General features: G+C 41.1%; 1 protein-coding gene across 1 annotated transcript; it reads left to right on the plus strand.

Annotated features, from left to right (window-relative positions):
- The first annotated feature begins 9293 nt into the window (after nucleotides 1-9293).
- LMOD2 (leiomodin 2) lies at nucleotides 9294-17611 on the plus strand. Its single transcript, XM_030549159.1, has 3 exons — nucleotides 9294-9741; nucleotides 14980-16347; nucleotides 17217-17611. Exons 1-3 carry the CDS (start codon nucleotides 9469-9471, stop codon nucleotides 17241-17243), a joined length of 1668 nt encoding a protein of 555 aa, XP_030405019.1. The 5' UTR covers nucleotides 9294-9468; the 3' UTR covers nucleotides 17244-17611.
- The last annotated feature ends 209 nt before the right edge of the window (nucleotides 17612-17820 follow it).

A 17820-nucleotide genomic window follows, 5' to 3' on the forward strand; every position in this document is an offset into this window, starting at 1 on the left:
CATGCCTTCAACACATGCTTTATCGAGCTTGCTTTGCTGATACCACTGTTAAATGTAGGTGATGACACATAGCTTCCAAGGACAGTTCAGTGTGCACAGGTTTCAAGAGTTGTGCTTGTCTCTAGGGTAAAGCAGAGACAGCTTGTCCCATCACTCTGTCTTTCAGCCATGTTTAGATGTTACACAGGACTGACTTTTTCTCTCTCCTTTTTTTGACCTTTTCTCTTTAAAGAAAGGCCTCTGAAGTGCAGATTTAGGCTGAACTACTTTGAGAAGGTTTAGGCACTTCTGAATGCAATGGTATGTGACTACTTACAGCGAAAGCAAATATACTGCTACCTACACACACCTAGAATACTTACTATCAGTGGATCAGTCATATTGGACTATACATTCACACTGGAACTGTAGGAGTAGCACCTAGGAGTGTCTTTCTAAAGATTGAGTAAAGAGTGCAGAGGACATGCAATGGGGAACTGGGGAGAGTGCAGGGGTTATTCAGTGGGGGAGGAGGAATGCACACGGGGCATGCAGTTGGGAGAGAGGAAGAGAGAGCAAGGAAATTACAGGAGGAGAACACTAAATGGACGATGGCAAGTGGAGGAGAGAGTAAGAGCCTAGATGAAGAAACAGAAGGAAAGAAGAGAAACATAGGGTAGAGAAAGAGGAAGAACAACTCAGAGGGAGAGAGATAAAGGGGACAGCCAGATGTCCTTTTTATTTGCATAAATGTATATTGTTTGAAACATGCACAGTAATTGAACAGTGCTCCTGAGCGTGGGATTCCAATTCAGCTGTTTTCTTTACAACCTAAAATATTTCTGGCAGGCTTCCCTTGTGCTCTGTGATGGAACTAACTGGCATCTCGACAACAGGACATTGCATATACTTTGATAACCTGTTGGTCAATAGTTTGGTCAGTGGAAAAATAGTGCACAAATGACCAAAGTGGAGGTGGGACTTTGTGGTGTATAAACCCCTGCACAGGTGTGAATTTCACCCTTCAGGCATTGGACATGGGCTTTCAAACTATTGGGTCAAAATGACCAAACTTTTGCAACTTGTTAGAAACTTGACAACATTCCAACTGTTACTTGAGACAGTTAATTCGTGGAGACGAAATGGACGGGGAGAGTGTCTGGAAGGACCTCCTTTTCCAAAACTTGGAAAACAGTTCATAAGAGAGAAAAAAGATTCAAGCTAGCCCTAAATATTAGCTGCCAATGAGAGGCTTAGGCCCCATATATCTACTACTACCATTGGCTAAAGAAGGTGTGGAAAGACACTATAGAAAAACACACACAGGAAAATAAACTTATATGCAAAGTATCTTCAAATTTGGGAACGAATCCTAAACTTATATAAATGGCTGTAATTCCTAACTTTACTATGCATACTTCATCCTGCATGAAACAATTGTGCAAGTTAGTCAGTGGCTGTACTAGGGATTCTAGCGGCTTGTAAGTAGTGGTTAAAAAAAGAAATGGGTAAATTAATCTAAACTAAATGCTTGTATTTCCCCAGTGAGAAGTGGCCAAACTCAGTTTAGCCTTGACTATTCTACTGCTTGTAAGCCAAGGAAAGATGTGCATTCCCTCTGTGTGTGGCTTTTGCAACTTTGCAAGGTTTTATCAGTCTGAGTTTTAGATGGGTATATTACTAAGCCAGATTGAGTGATATGCCTCAACCTAAATAACTGCCAAAAAAATTTTAAAATCAACCATCACCATTTGTGGTTCTTTATTATTGAAGGGTCTGGCGACACCACATATTATTAAGGTTGCCATTAGAAAAGCCTGTTTTTAATTTCTTATAATTTTGCCAAACTTTAATTAATTGGGCTAAAATTTGCCATGCTGGGTGTCTGCCTTAGGCTGACTTATTCTGGGGAAAATTTTCACCAAACAGACATTTCCAAGAATGAGGCTAGGGAAAAATACATTATTTTACCTGTATTAAAAAATTTGGCCATTCTTTTTTCTTTGACCCTCCTGCTTCTCATGATTCAAAGCAAGGACTTGAAATTTGGCAGGAGTGGGAGCAGTATCAGGGAGCCAGTTGCAGCAGGGTCAGTCTCCTAGCAACATAATATGCATAGTTGACTCTGGCAGGGACTGCCTGATTGACTGCACCGTCTGATCGGTGGAATAATAGAGCTAAGCTCCTACTTGACCCAGCAGTAGCCAGAACTTGCTGGCTGCTCAATATGTTCCATGCTACCGTTGTGTTTGATCCTGCTGTCTGTGCCTGCCCCTGCACCGCTCTGCTCTCAGCTGTACCCCGTGGCCCTGATTCTTGATTCTAGCCTCGCTTGGCACTAACCTTCAGGCCTAGCCACCTCCATGGCTCTGGCCATTAGGCTCCACCACCTATGTCTTAAACATAACCCTGGCGGGGGCTTTGAGTCAGGAATGCGACTTTTGCCATCCCCTCAGAACTATGCCCAAACTTTGCCAAGTTATAAGCCTTTGCACAATTGCAGTTTGCATACACTTAGTGGAGATTTCTCAGATTTTAGAAGCTAAATTCCCTGAAGATTCTATCCACACCAAGCATGCGTCAGTCTGAGGCTGAGCAGGACTTTCCCTGCACCGCTGGGCTGCTGTAGATGGTGTTGAGACTGGATTTGGGTACCTGAAATGTGATCAGGGCCCCAGTCTCTCCTTTACTCTCCATACTCCCCCTTCTGGGCCTAGCAGCGTGGAGGAGCAAGAACCTTCTGATCCAGATTCAGAGGACACAAGAGCAAGGCCAGTGGAAGATACGGAGGGCTGTCTGGTTGATGGTCTGGAGTTCCAGCGGCTGGTCCCTTGCCAGCCAGGGTCTCGGCCGCTGGCCCTGCTCAGCCCACAGCTGACCTGAGTGAACGGAACCCCCTGCTGGCAGCTCAGCCTGCTGCCAGTCTGAGGTTCCAGCCGCCGGCCCCTTGCCAGCCAGGGTCCCAGCCATTGGTCCCTCTCAGCCTGCTGCCACTGTAGGATACCAGCCGCTGGCCCCACTCACCTCGCTGCTGGTCTGGGGTTCCAGCCGCCCGGCACCTTGCCAGCTGGGGTCCAGGCCTCCGCCCCTGCTCAGCCCTCCTGCTGGCCTGGGGTACCGGCAGCCAACCCAGGGCTCTGCTCCTGGCGTGGTCCCAGCGCTCTGCAGCCCTTATAAAAAATTACACTACAATTAACTTAAAAACTTTAAAACTTTGTATATTACAGTAATTGTTAAAACATGTAGTGTTAATAATTACATAGGTTTGATTAAACAAAGTAGTTGTACTTATATGCCTGTGCTTAATTTGTGTTTTCGATGATTTACCTTCTAAAAAAATTTCACGTGTCTTGCACCCCCAGAAAGGGCATCTCGCACCCCGAACTGGTTCGTGCTCCACAGGTTAAGAATCCCTGCACTAAACTGATAAGATCTGCATTTTAATTTAATTTTAAATGAAGCTTCTTAAAGATTTTAAAACCTTGTTTACTTTACATACAATAGTTTAGTTATATATTATAGACTTATAGAGAGAGACCTTCTAAAAACGTTAAAATGTATTACTGGCACGTGAAACCTTAAATTAGAGTGAATAAATGAAGACTTGACACACCACTTCCGAAAGGTTGCCGACCCCTGGTGTACAGGATAGACTTGCTTTGGGGATGTAGCAGGGTTGTTAATGAGGATGTGAAGGTGCAAAGAGTCACAAAGGAATCTCACTAAACTGGGTGACAAAATGGCAGATGAAATTCAGTGTTGATAAGTGCAAAGTCATGCACATTGGAAAAAGTAATCACAACTACACATATAAACTTATGGAGTCTAAATTAGCTGTTACCACTCAAGAAAGAGAGTTATCATGGATAGTTCTCTGAAAAGATCTGCTCAATGTGCAGCAGCAGACAAAAGGCTAACAGAATGTTAGGCACTATTAGGAAACGGATATAAAATAAAACAGAAAATATAATGACACTATATAATCCATGGCATGCCCATGCCTTGAATACTGAATGTAGCTCTAGTCGCCCCATCTCAAAAGAATGTATATTAGAATTGGAAAAGGTGCAGAGAAGGGCAAAGAAAATGAGTAGGAGTGTGGCACAGCTTCTATGTGAGGAGAGATTAAAAAGACTGGGACTGATCAACTTAGAAAAGAGATGACTAAGCGGGAATCTGATAGAGGCCTATAAAATCATGAATGGTGTGGAGAAAGTGAATTGAGAGATCTTATTTACGCACTTCACATCACACACAAACCAGGAGTCACCTGATAAAATTAATAGGCAGCAAGTTTAAAACAAAGGCAGTACTTCTTCACTCAATGCATAGTTAACCTGTGGAACTCATTGCCATGGGATGCTGTGAAGGCCAAAAATGGGTTCAAAAGAGAATTACATAAGTTCATGGAGGATAGGTCCATCAATGGCTATTAGCCAAGATGGTTAGTGATGCAACCCCATGCTCTCACTGTCCTTAAACCTCTGGCTGCCAGAAGCATCTGGCACTAGCCACCATCAGAGACAGGATATTGAGCTAGATGGACCATTGGTCTGAGCCAGTATGGCCGTTCTTATGTTTTTATGTGACTGAGGCAGGGGATTGTAAGAAGAGAGATGTTCTCAAAGTTCAGTCTGTTGAATGCTGCCCTGGAGAACTGGATTCCATCCCTGCCTCTTCCACAGAGTTCCTAAGGGATGCTAGTTGGGTCACTTCAACCAAATTTTTCACATTAATTATGTGTTCCTCATTTTCTCATGCCTGACTTCAGACTCAGGTGGCTGATTTGCAGAAGTGCTAAGCACTCACAGCTGCAGTTGAAATCAGTGGGAGCTGTGCTTTGTATGGGTCTGTCTACCCATCTGGGCTCACTCCCAGCTGCAGTGTAGAGAACTGTTCATCCAGTGCAATGAACAAGGCGGGGTCCTGTGGAAAATAAAGCATGTGATTATGTAATTATAGCCTGGGGGCTGTTGCATAGGCTTCTGAGTGCTTGACTTTGCAATTTTAATAATGTTCTGTATACGGTAGTTTTTGGTGTGTAATATATCATGTATTTAGTAGCAAATCTGTTTCACAAATGTTCTAGAGAGTGTTAAAAAGTTTATTGAGGCTTTTCCCTTATCCCACAGCTTATAGTCAGAGGCCTTTGTTGTCACTAGTCCAATTGTACAGGACTCAGAGGCAGCCGTAACCCCATCCCGAATTACATAAAATAGCTCTTCCATATTTGCTAATCTCATGACTTTAAAATCCATTAGTTTAGGCCCTTCCAGAGTTAGAGCCATATGCTAGTTCCTAATGGGAAGCTGGGCATCACCCTTTTCCAGTTTTGTAAACTTCTATTCCTAGCACTAGACTGCCACAAGGTATTCAACATTAAAGCTGTAACATTATTGTGTGTCACTTGTCCAGGGCTTCATCTTGCCCACCCTGGGCCTCAGCCAGGGGTAATATTGAGGGGTGGGGGATGGAAATCCACTGTTTGGGGAGAAGAAGGAAATACTTTTCTGACAGGTCATTTTTAAAAATTGGCTGCTGTTTGCATCTGCTCAGGATATGAAATGGCAGAATTAGTCTCAGGGCGCTAGATAAGTGGGCAGTTGAGGTTGTCAAAGGTGCATAATAAAGTCATTTTTATATCCTTACCAGACAGTTTTGAGAGAGAGAGAGAGTGAGAGAGAGAGAGAGTGTGTGTGTTTGTGTCAGAATCAGAGTGTTGACAGTTCCTATTTTATTTGAATTTTGGTGGGTCTTTCTGGTCTTGTCAATTAGATTGCTAACTCCTCAGGGCAGACTGTCTCTTACTATGTGTTTGTATACTGCCTAGAACAGTGGGGCCCCAATGCTGATTATTAGGCTCTGAAGGAGCTATCACAATACAAAATAATAAACTATATAGTTAGCCAGACTTTGGTCACCACTGTGGCCCCATTGTGCCACTCCCACAGTATATGGGCTCTATAACTGACCAGAGAAGAATTCCTCCATTACAGCTGCTGCATAAGACCAATGTTTGCTACTGCGGTAATCATCCTCACAGTCCCCAGTATAGGGGCCATTCCAGAGTCAGGACAGTGTGTTACAGGTATGAGGAGGGATAGCTGAAGCACTTAACCCGTAAAGAATTATGGGAAGGCCACCATAAGTGAAAGGAGATTCTTAAAGACACCTTGGGGGTCTCCTCCTCTTGGTCTGAGCCTTCTGTTCTGTACCTTTCAGGAGCCCAAACACAGAATCTACCCCCAAATAAGAGCTGGTCAAAAACTGGAATTTCTATCCCACAGGATAGCCCAAGATTTTGAAATTTTCTGTGAAATAAAATGCTCCAAAAATATTTTGTTTGACCCTCATCAAAACATTTTGTTTTGACTTTATCATTTTAATAATATAATAAATATAATCATAATTGAAACAATAATATAAAAAGTTGATAATTTCCTCTTGAAATTTTTTGACAAAATCAATACATTCCCAGTGTTTCAATTTAATCAGATCAATATTTTCCGATAGAAAATTTGTCCATCAGAATTTTTTTGCTCAGCTCTGCCCAGAATGTTTGTTGTAAAAATTCTGTGCATTATATATAAATTACATTGTGTTGCTATGTCACAAACTCAAATGGTAGCAAGTAGGTTACCATCTTAATATACTGAAGAAATAAACTGAGAATTCTGACATATATTGAGCAGAAATTGCATTTCATCCACTCTACCATCAAAGCCATAATTCCTGAACACAAAAGTTAAAAGAATAAACAATAAATATTATTTCTTTCATTTTTTCATATATTTCCAAGATTTGGGCTAGGTGTAATATATGCTAAACGCAGTTTGTCATCTTAACAAAAGAAAAATGTGCACAGCTACCATTGTGCCAAAGTATCATCTGGATACATTTGACACAAGTTTTGTTTTCTTCACAGTAGCTCAAGCTGCAATGATGGCACCTAGCTCTGTAACAGACAACAAACAAGAGTGGCATATTGTTTTCAGGTTATGGTAAGATTTAGCAAGCATAAGCAATCTGAACACACTTATGTAGGGCCCTACCAAATTTGCGGCCATGAAAAACATATCATGGACCATGAAATCTGGTCTTTTGTGCGCTTTTATCCTATACTATACAAATTTCATGAGGGAGATCAGCATTTCTCAAACTGGGGGTCCTGACCCAAAAGGGAGTTGTGGGGGGGTCACAAGGTTATTTTAGGGAAGGTCGCGGTATAGCCACCCTTCTGAGCTTCCTTCAGAGCTGGGTGACCAGAGAGCAGTGGCTGCTGACTGAGGGCCCAGCTCTGCCAGCAGCAACGCAGAAATAAGGATGGCAATGCCATACTTTGCCATCCTTACTTCTGTGCTGCTGCAGGCAGTGGCACTGCCTTCAGAGCTGGGCTCCCAGCCAGCATCTGCCGGTCTCCAGCAGCCCAGTTCTGAAGGCAGCACCACCGCCAGCAGCAGCACAGAAGTAAGGATACCAATACCGTGAACCCCTCCTAAAATAATCTTGTGACCCTCCCAGAATTCCTTTTTGGGTCAGGACCCCTAAAACTACAACATCATGAAATTTCAGTTTTAAATACCTGAAATCATGAAATTTACAATTATCAAAATACTCTGACTGTGAAATTGACCAAAATTGACCATGAATTTGGTAGGGGCCCGACACATATGTCATTTGATTACATGACATTCAAGTGCATTACTTTAGCCACCTGGGTTTGCTAAGTACTTCAAACTTTTACATTAATACTTTATGCATTGATTAATTTTGTATTCCCCAGCTTTGATCCCATTTCTGTAGGATACTAAACTATATGAAAATTCAGATGAAAACAAGTGAAATAAATAAAAAAATTAAAATCATAAGAGGAACTTAACCAAATCTGTATATGAACAGCATGCGGCTACATCTCCTCTGCCCAGTGCCCCTGAAGAATCAATCCGCAAATAGATGTAGAATATCCTGATGAACATCACAGATTTAGTCTTAGACACCATTCTAAAAAGAACCAAACAAACAGTGATGGTACTGAACAAAACCAGTGGTCCCAAACCACCTCCTCTTCCACTTGCACTGAATATACTCTTAAAACTCTATGAGATAAAAAGGACTTGGTATGAGTGTGTACATGGAGACACTGTGCATTTTTATTGACTTGATCCTGACTTATTCTGCTAAACCAGTCTTTCTCCTGGTTACGGACAAGGGCACAAGCTTGAAGAAGATCACACAGTGCTGGGCTAAATGTTTGAGAACAGCGGCTCTGGTTTAAGCATTCAATATCTTTCACTTTTAATAGAAAAATGTGATATATCATGTATTATTTAAACAATACCATATGATTGTGTATTTGAAGCCTGTGTTACAGTGCCTACATATGAAGGGGCAAAGGAAGGTTGAATGTGCAGCTTTCACTCTGTATTTTCTTACTGTTGGGTGCCAAAGTGTGCAAAAGTAATAGCATATTGACATAGTTTTTTGCATTAATTTATGGCTATGATATTGTCCCATCTCCTTAGGATTAAGAAAAGGAACGCATAGCAGGAGTTAAGGGGCACTTGCCCCTGGAAGAGAAGGAGATGCAGCCAATTGCAAAATGGCCATAATAGATTTGTAGCTGCTTGTTTCTGCCAAGGTTAAAGCTGTGATAGTGTTACATTGCAGACTTTAAGGCCCAGTTCCACACTAAGGCCTTGTGAAATCCAATTAACATGAGTGGCTCATTGTAATCCTTAATTTTAAATAAATCCTATTGACTTCAAATAAACTTGTCAATCTAATTCTCCCTCAGATCATTTTTCAAAATTGAAATAAAAATCAATAGCCCACTTGTATGGTCAGTTAGGAGCTATATACGGCACCGGGGGTGGTGTTTTCCATAAACTCTGGAATGGTGACTTGCTTGGTTTCACATTACATTACTGCTGATTACAAAGTCTTCACAAAGCCTTGGCTTGAAAACATTATAGGTCCCTCAAATAACCGTGAAAATGAGTGGAACTTCCCTTAACAGCTGGGCAGTTGTTTAATTCCCCACCCTCACTAGCAACTCAGAATTAAAGTGCATTTTCATTGTTCCCTTCCCATTGTTGCTTGAGAATAAAGTCAGTGTAATTATGCTGCTTGGTTTATTTCCTGCCATTCCCCTCTGCCCTGCTAAGTACATGGGTTAATACTTTCTCCTGCTCTCAGGCTACACTAAATATGGTAATGGTCAGTGTGTCAATAATCCCCCTGTTTAAGGGACCTGCAAACACTAGTGATGTGACAATCTATCTGTTCAAATGTCTAGCTGACGTCTGATGCTTAAAACAGAGCATGCTTTCATCCCTTCATGCATTGTCGTAACTCCCATGACGACTCTTAAAAGGGTGCCTCAGCTAGTCAGGGAAACAGTTGCCGACCAAAAGCGATACAGCCTACTTGATTCAGCTTTCTTGAATGCCTAATTATTTCAACTTTCTATCGGCCTGACCAAACGGGACCATGTCTACCTTTGGCTACAGAAGAGAGCTTAGTAAATACGAATCCATTGATGAAGATGAACTCCTTGCTTCTCTGACTGACGAGGAGCTAAAGGAGCTGGAGAGGGAGCTTGAAGATATTGAGCCCGACCGTAACCTTCCAGTGGGACAAAGACAAAAGAATCTAACAGAGAAAACTCCTACAGGAACTTTCAGTAGGGAAGCGTTGATGGCCTATTGGGAAAGAGAGACCAGAAAACTCCTAGAAAAAGAAAGGTTGGGGGCATGTGAAAAGGTAGGATTTCAGAGCATTCACTGTGCCCTGGAAATATTCAATGACCTTCCATCACTTACCTTTATTTTCTTCTGATCTACTACAACATTATAAAGAAAAGCCCCAGTGACAATCTTTTGCTAGAGCGTTGTAAATTGGCAAAGGGGATTTTTGTTTTGGGTCTTGCAGTGCCTTAAAAGCTCTTTTGGGAAAAAAAAATCCTGGAAAAGGAATTGGCATTAGTGGTTAAAATAAGTCATAATATAGCAACGATTAAAGTGATTTTCCAAAATTAGGCACAAATTGCTGTGTGCTTCTAGCCAGCCACATAAGTTGTTAGGTAAGTTACCTTTTGCAGGGGGCAGAGAGGGGGAAGGCTAGTAGACTGCTTTTTCCTCTTGGGAAATAAATAATCAGTATTGCTTTTTGAGGAGCAATAGACTGAAAGAATGATCAACAGGAAGAGAATTCTGAATTTTTAGCAGAGGAGAGGCTGGGCAAAAAAGTGCAGCAGAACCCAGATTTTTGTGTGGTGTAACTCAGCATAGCTCCATTGTGGTCAATGGAATTATGCTGATTTACACTAGCTGAGAATCTGGCCCAATATCTGATCATTTCAATGGCACACTGTGTGCTGTCTTATCAGAACGCAGCTGTAGGAATTTGTAATCATAGAGGCCCAGAGTTGGTATTCAGTCAATCAACATATTAATAGAGTACTCATCATGCAATCTGTCCCAGGGAGCTCTATATAAATAGTAACAATAGATGTTGGTTGCTGAGAGCAGTATAACTCAGTAATAACAATTAAGGGCTTGATTCTGTGAGATACTCAGCACCCTCAATTTTCATTGACTTCAGTGTGGGTTGATGCTACCCAGTACTTTGCAGAAACTGTTCTCAGGATTAAGCACTATAAAAGGCAACTTTTTTTTTTTAACACTTGCACTATAACTTTCAAAGCACAGCATGGAGTTTTAGCTGTGTGAATGCCAATGATTTTGCAGCTAAAGTTCCATACTGAGCTCTGGTGATTAAGGATCTGACTCTGCCACACTTGCTCACAGGGAGTAGTATGCTGTTCGGCAAGTAGTCTCATTGATTTCCGGATTAAGGGTATGTCTACACTGCAAAATAAAAAAGGTGTATTCTTAACGCGGGTTAGCTGATCCATGCTAACTAACTTGGGTTAAAGTAGAACTGAAGACACAGCAACTTGGCTTTTAATTTGGGTGAGCAGCTCAAGTTAAAGCCTAGAGAGCAGAATGGATTTGAACTCAAACTGCTAACTTGAGTTAAAAGCCAAGTCACTGTGTGTCTTCACTGCTATTTTAACCTGACTTAGCTTGTGAGAGTTAGCTGACCTAAGTTAAGAATCTTTTTTTGCGAGGAGACATGCCCTCAGGGTGGCAGAATGGGACACATAAGTCAGTTATTGTTAAAGATGCTAACACTCTGGATCTACAGACTACAAAGGGTTTACACCAGGGATAAGTTGGACCATCTTTGCATAATGAATATACTGTTATCTTACAATCAGGGAAGACTAACCAGGCACAGGATTTGACTGCATATAGTGTCTGTTATACTGGTTGTAATGTCTGTGTAGGCAACTACAACCACCATTATACACTAAGCACTAGCTCCCATAGCCTCAGACATCAGAACCTATTTTGCTGAGATATGGACATCTGGACAGGACAGTAGTTAGCCATTTACTTTTTTCGACTGCATCTTTAACTTACATCCAGACAGGAATAAGAAATGGCCAGAGAAGTCCTAGTTTTGGTGTCTTGTCCATAAGGCATGGATTCTGACTTGGCAGCAACCTTCATCCCAAATGGCAATATTGAGTTAGCATTTGATATGAGCCTAGGCTGTAATGTGTCAGTAAAACCCACACTCTTTGCTATGGAGGTGAAAGAGCTACAAAATGTATCCATAAATGTCAACACACTGCCATCTGATGTCAGCAGAATCTGCGGGTGAAATCTTCCCCACACTGAAGGTAACAACAAAACTTTCATTGATTTCAGTGAGGTGAGGATTTCATCCTAGGTGTATGTAGCAAGTGTGCACTGGGATATAATCTGATCAAGATGATGGAGAGCAAGCCACTGAAGAATTTAAAGAGAGAAGTAGCAATTTTAAACTTACTGCTAATGCTAACAGCTGGTTATGAAATTGAAGGATGGATATAATATGAAAGAGAATTGAATCCCTCCCCACTTCAAACACAATTCTGGCAAGGTTGTTTTTTTTTTTACACTAATCTTCTAAAGTCACTGTAGAATATTACCAATCAGTCACAATTACTACATTACAAAGTTCAGGTCATGAATAGGTGCTCAGAGACCATGCTGAAGAGTGTGCTATCAATGTCTAGATAGATATATGTGTAGGAATCAAAGGAGATGTTCTGTGCAGCAGGCATATCCTCAACTTTTAAACTTATCTGTACTGAAATTATAGATATAGGTCCTGATCCTGTAATGAGCTCTATTGAGGCAGTGGCATTGAAGTCAATGGATTTTGGGGGGTGGGAGGGTTGGTCAGGGACCTGCCTGCACAGAGTTCATTTTAGATCAGCTTAATCCTGCAAATTCTACATGTTTTGAGCTCCCAATGAATCACACAGAGCATTTGTAAGATTGGGCAAATGGTTTGTTACCCTGATGCCTTTTGTATCTCCATAGTCAAGCTTCTGTAAGCACGATAATGATGATAACCCTGTTTAGTATGTGTCCTGCCACAGAAATCTGCTCAAGACTATGAGATAGCATGCAAGGTGTCCAGGGCTGGCTTTAGGAAGTGCGGGGCCCAATTCGAACAGTTTTGACAGGGCCCCAGCAGGGATGACTAAAAATACAAACAAACAAACAAAAATGTGGGGCTTGTACTCACCGGGCGGTGTTCCGAGTCTTTGGCGGCATTTCGGCGGTGGGTCCTTCACTCACTCCAGGTCTTCGGCGGCACTGAAGGACCCGCCGCCGAAGTGCCGCCAAAGACCCGGAGCGCCGCCGGGAGAGTAAAAATTAAAAAGGCACCTCTAGCCAGGGAAGGGATTCTCACTGGGCGTGGGGCCCTCTTAGGCGCAGGGCCCAATTTGGGGGAATTGGTGGAATAGGCCTAAAGCCGGCCCAGAAGGTGTCAATACTGCAGGGATATATATACACATCATTAACCACACTTCATTTAAATTGAATTAGCAGTTTTGTGGGGATTTAAACACTGATGGTTGGGGCGTTGCCATATTAGTAACTTTTTTGCATGACTCCTGTCAAAGTCAAAACCAGCATCTCTGTAAGTATGTTGCATGGACCCAATCCTTATGAGATATTTTATAAGGATTAACATATTCAACTTAATAAAGCAGCACATGCAGAGCCTATGTTTTTCACCCAGAATTTTACTAAAAATTCAATATTATGGATTTATAGGATTTATTAGATTATTTATATGGATTTATTAGAGTAGAGCTCGTGAGATCGTGGGATTTAAGGTCAATTGTATGCCAAGGACCAGTAGAAGCCTTTGCAGCACTTCATTGCCTCTTAAGCTGTCAAAATGGAGTTGAAATGAGACCTTAGTGGTGCATAGGCATGGAGCTGGCACTGTGCACTCAACAACTAGCCCAAATTCTGGGAATACCACTGAACTTCAGGACAGTTTGTATGTAGGTCTGAATTTGGCATGTCCATCCCATCGCAACTTTGAACTTATTAAAGTATTAAAGTGATGCTAGCATTACGTTATGGAGCATATTTTCAAACAGCCTCTAAGTGTGCACGCCCAAAATTGTCCATCCAGAATCTTGGGTGGACAGCTATTGTAATTCACTTTTTTTTTTGCTCGAATTTTCATGTGAAAATGGTATTTGTGTGTGAAATTAGGCAGCCATTTAACTGATTTGAATGCATATATACCATTTGTGCAGGGAAGTCTGAGTTTTGGGACATGCAATAATTTGGGTACCTAAACTCCATGTCATTAAACAGGAGCATGTCATTTTGCACGTAAAAAATGTAGCTGATGGGTTGTAGCCACTCTGAAAAACATAGTACTATAAAAAGAACAGGAGTACTTCTGGCACCTGAGAGACTAACAAATTTATATGAGCATAAACCTTTGTGGGCTACAGCCCACTTCATCGGATGCATGTAGTGGAAAATAAGTAAGAAGATATATATAGATATATGTGTCCATTTATTATTTTATGTAGAGACTGTCTGGTTTGGCCAATGTACATAGCAGAGGGGCATTGCTGGTACATGATGGCATATATCACATTGGTAGATATGCCAGTAGATCTCCCTGGTCACTGGATTACAGTCCTAAAAGTCACAATATTACAACAACAAAACTTCAAAAGCAGACTAACAAGAGACTGCTGAATAGGAATTAATTTGCAAATTGGACATCATCAAATTAGGCTTGAATAAAGACTGGGAGTGGATGGCCCATTACACAAAGTAAAACTATTTCCCCATGCTTATTTTTCCCCCCCTACAGTTCCTCACATCTCCTTGTCAATTGCTGGAAATGGGCCATTTTCATTACCATTACAAACAGTTCTGTTTCTCTCCTACTGATAATAGCTCACCTTAACTGATCATTCTCCATATAGTGTGTATGGTAACACCCATTGTTTCACGTTCTCTGTGTGTGTATATATATCTTTTAACTTTATTTTCCACTACATGCATCCAATGAAGTGGGCTTTAGCTTACAAAAGCTTATGCTCAGATAAATGTGTTAGTTTCTAAGGTGCCACAAGCACTCCTGTTCTTTTTGCGGATACAGGCTAAGACGGTTGCTACTCTGAAACCTGTCATCGTACTATAAGTCTGTCTGAGTGAAATCCACATAAGCATGGAAATTCAGATAGGGCAAATTCATCTGACATTCCATTGTGAATATATCAACTAATGGGTAATTTTATGTATATCTATGTTGCAGTGTCATGGGCCAGATCTTCCACTAGTGTAGATCAACATAGCTCCTTTGACTTCAGTAGACTAAGCCAATTGATGCCAAGGATCTGGCCTCTAGAGAAAGGGGAGGAAATTAAAAAAAAAGAATATTAAATCAGATGAGATTTTTTTCAGTTCTCTTAAATTTCCATGCTTCTGTCAGTTTATTTTAAACTTTTAACATTAATTTCATATAGTTTAAGTATAATTGCTGTTGGGGAAAATCAAAGTAAAGCTTAATATTTTTGCTATCATGTGTAATACCGACACCTACATTCCTGTTCAGGATTCAAAGCAAGAAGATGACAATTCAGAAGATACTGAGGAAGAATATTTCACAGGAACTAACAGTGAAATTTCCGAGGAGGCATACACTGAAGAGGAGGAGGAAGAAGAAAAAGAGAAAGCAGAAGGAAAAGAAGAAGAAGAAGAAGAAGAAGAAGAAGAAGGAGAAGAAAGTGATGAAGATGACTCAGAACAAAAGGAAAATGCTGCAATTTGTGAAAGGACTGTGACTTGTGAAAGTGACAGGAGTTCTGACCACTTGAAACGCAAGAAATGCAACATCCAGAAGGAAAACGAAAATGTCATGAATGGCGATGGTGGCAAAGACACAGAAGACATGAGCTTTAAAATGGGTGCCATCCACCCTTGTGGAAACCCAACCGTTATTGATGATGCTTTGGAAAAAGTTAGGAACAATGACCCTGACACCACTGAAGTCAACTTAAATAACATTGAAAACATCACCATACAGATGCTGACACATTTTGCTCAAGCCCTCAAGAACAACACAGTGGTTAAGATGTTCAGTCTAGCCAATACTCGTGCTGATGATAGTGCGGCAATTGCTATTGCTGGGATGTTAAAAGTGAATCAGTATATAACGAGTCTGAACATTGATTCAAATTTTATCACAGGCAAAGGGATATTGGCCATTATGAGAGCTTTGCAGCATAACAAGGTTTTAACAGAACTACGATTCCACAACCAACGGCATATCATGGGCAGTCAGGTTGAAATGGACATAGCTAAACTGTTGAAAGACAATACCACGCTGGTGAAGCTAGGGTACCACTTTGAGCTTGCTGGACCAAGAATGAGCATGACAAGTATCCTCACAAGAAACATGGATAAACAAAGGCAAAAACGTATGCAGGAGCAAAAACAGCAAGAGTCTGGTTGTGATGGAGCAATCAATCCAAAGACCAAAGCCTTGCAGAAAGGAACTCCTGGGTCCTCACCTTACGCATCACCTAAGAGCTCACCTTGGTCCTCTCCAAAACTCCCTAAGAAAGCTCAGCCTGTCAAAATCCAGCCTCCAGCTCCGCCTTCACCTCCTCCTCCCCCTCCCCCACCTCCCCCCCTTGTTCCAGAGAAAAAGGCGCCAACAAGAAATATAGCTGAAGTCATCAAACAACAGGAGAGCTCCAAGAATGCCTTACAAAATGGACACAAAAAGAAAAAAGGAAAAAAAACCAAAAAGCATGAGAATAGCATATTGAAAGAAATTAAAAATTCCTTAAGATCAGTCTCAGACAAGAAATCAGAAGAAGGATCGCGACCCTCTACCCGACCCTCCACCCCACAAATGTCTCTTCATGATAGCCTTATGGAAGCAATTCGGGGAAGCAGCATAAAACAGTTAAAGCAGGTAAGTAAGGACCCAGTTAAATAACTGATTATGACTCAAATATGGCATAATCCAAAACATGCATCATGAATTTTAAAGCACAGATATTTAATACAAGATTACACTTTGATAAATATCAGCATAAGTACATATTTGGGAGCAGTTTTACATTTGAACCTGCTTTCATGACTATGCTTTCCATTTTAATTTGACCTTAGTTTTGATAGAAACCAGGGCGCTGACAGAACCCACGTTCAGACTTCTTAGGGCTTGAGATTGTCAGTAGAGAGTTGCTGTAGAAGTGAGTATAGCAAGCAATGAGCCAGAGGTGAAATTTTGCCACCTCCCAGTTAAACTAGTCTTTTTCAGCAAAGTCTTCTCTTCAGAATTAAGTTGTGAAATGGGCTTGATTTCTTGCTCAAAGAAATAAGACCTCAATCTGACACCTCTTAAAATAGCATTACGCTATGGAGGAAGGGATGGGAATGGCTGCATGGGCAGTGGGATTGGCTATCTGTCCCGAGTATGTACCTAGGGTTTCAGATGGGATTGTACTTGTGTTGGCTCCTGCCACCCATGCAGCCATAGCTACTCTGCTATTTTTAGTGTGCTAGTTCAATGAAAGTTAGCATGGGTATGTCTTCCTGAGAGAGAAATTAAACCTCCAGCTCCAATGTAAATGTACCCTAGTCTTCCTCACAGAGTGAATGAATGTACTTCTAAATATGTTTAATGGCATCCATGTACTATGACAACAGGCACCTTAGAAAAGCATGTAAATCACTATCATATTATTTAAGCACAATATACATACCGGGACAGACTACACTGCTGCTGCTTTTCCAGCCAGTATTGTAAATGTAATGAGAAACTCTCCCACTATCTTGTAGGTGGAAGTTCCAGAAGCTCTTCGATGAAAGCATGGAATATAGAAGAACCAAAGCTCTACAGTGGTCAAGGGAAGGTTACTGAGTTATTCAATGATGGTAAATAGACTATATTGTGAGCTGCTTCCAAAGAGATAGACCTATTAAACATTAACCAACGCTTTAAGAATGCATAAGCCTTTTAATCTGTAAATATGAAAATAAACATTTTTTTTATTTAATGAGATTTCTATTGGAGAATTAGCAGTTTATTTAGATATTCTTTTCAATATCTGAGTGATTGCACATCACTGGACATGATCTTTACATTGAGATGTAATTGTTTAGTGATCTGTGTTTTTTTTTCTTTTTTCATGAATTTACAATAAATGTGGTTTGAAGTTTTTAAGCAACCAAAATGATTTTAGTCCTGGGTTTCTGTGATTACAAATGGGGCAGGTGTTTATGTACAGACGTGTCATTGGTTAAACATCCAGTTATTGGGGTGAAGAGGTTGGTATAAATGCCTAGAGGTCTTCTTTTTTTTTTTTCAGAATTGCTTAGCACACACAGCATCCGTTGACTTCAGTAGGATGTGCAGGTGCTCAGCACCTTTGAAAATCCAGAC

The sequence above is a fragment of the Gopherus evgoodei genome, chromosome 1, assembly GCF_007399415.2.
Source record: "Gopherus evgoodei ecotype Sinaloan lineage chromosome 1, rGopEvg1_v1.p, whole genome shotgun sequence".
NCBI lineage: Eukaryota > Metazoa > Chordata > Testudines > Testudinidae > Gopherus > Gopherus evgoodei.

Excerpts from the sequence above, each read along its gene's own strand:
- LMOD2 (XM_030549159.1), top strand. The coding sequence starts at position 9,469 with ATGTCTACCTTTGGCTACAGAAGAGAGCTTAGTAAATACGAATCCATT. Across the intron at positions 9,742-14,979 it reads GGTTGGGGGCATGTGAAAAG|GATTCAAAGCAAGAAGATGA; the intron begins GTAGGATTTCAG and ends ATTCCTGTTCAG. Across the intron at positions 16,348-17,216 it reads GCATAAAACAGTTAAAGCAG|GTGGAAGTTCCAGAAGCTCT; the intron begins GTAAGTAAGGAC and ends ACTATCTTGTAG.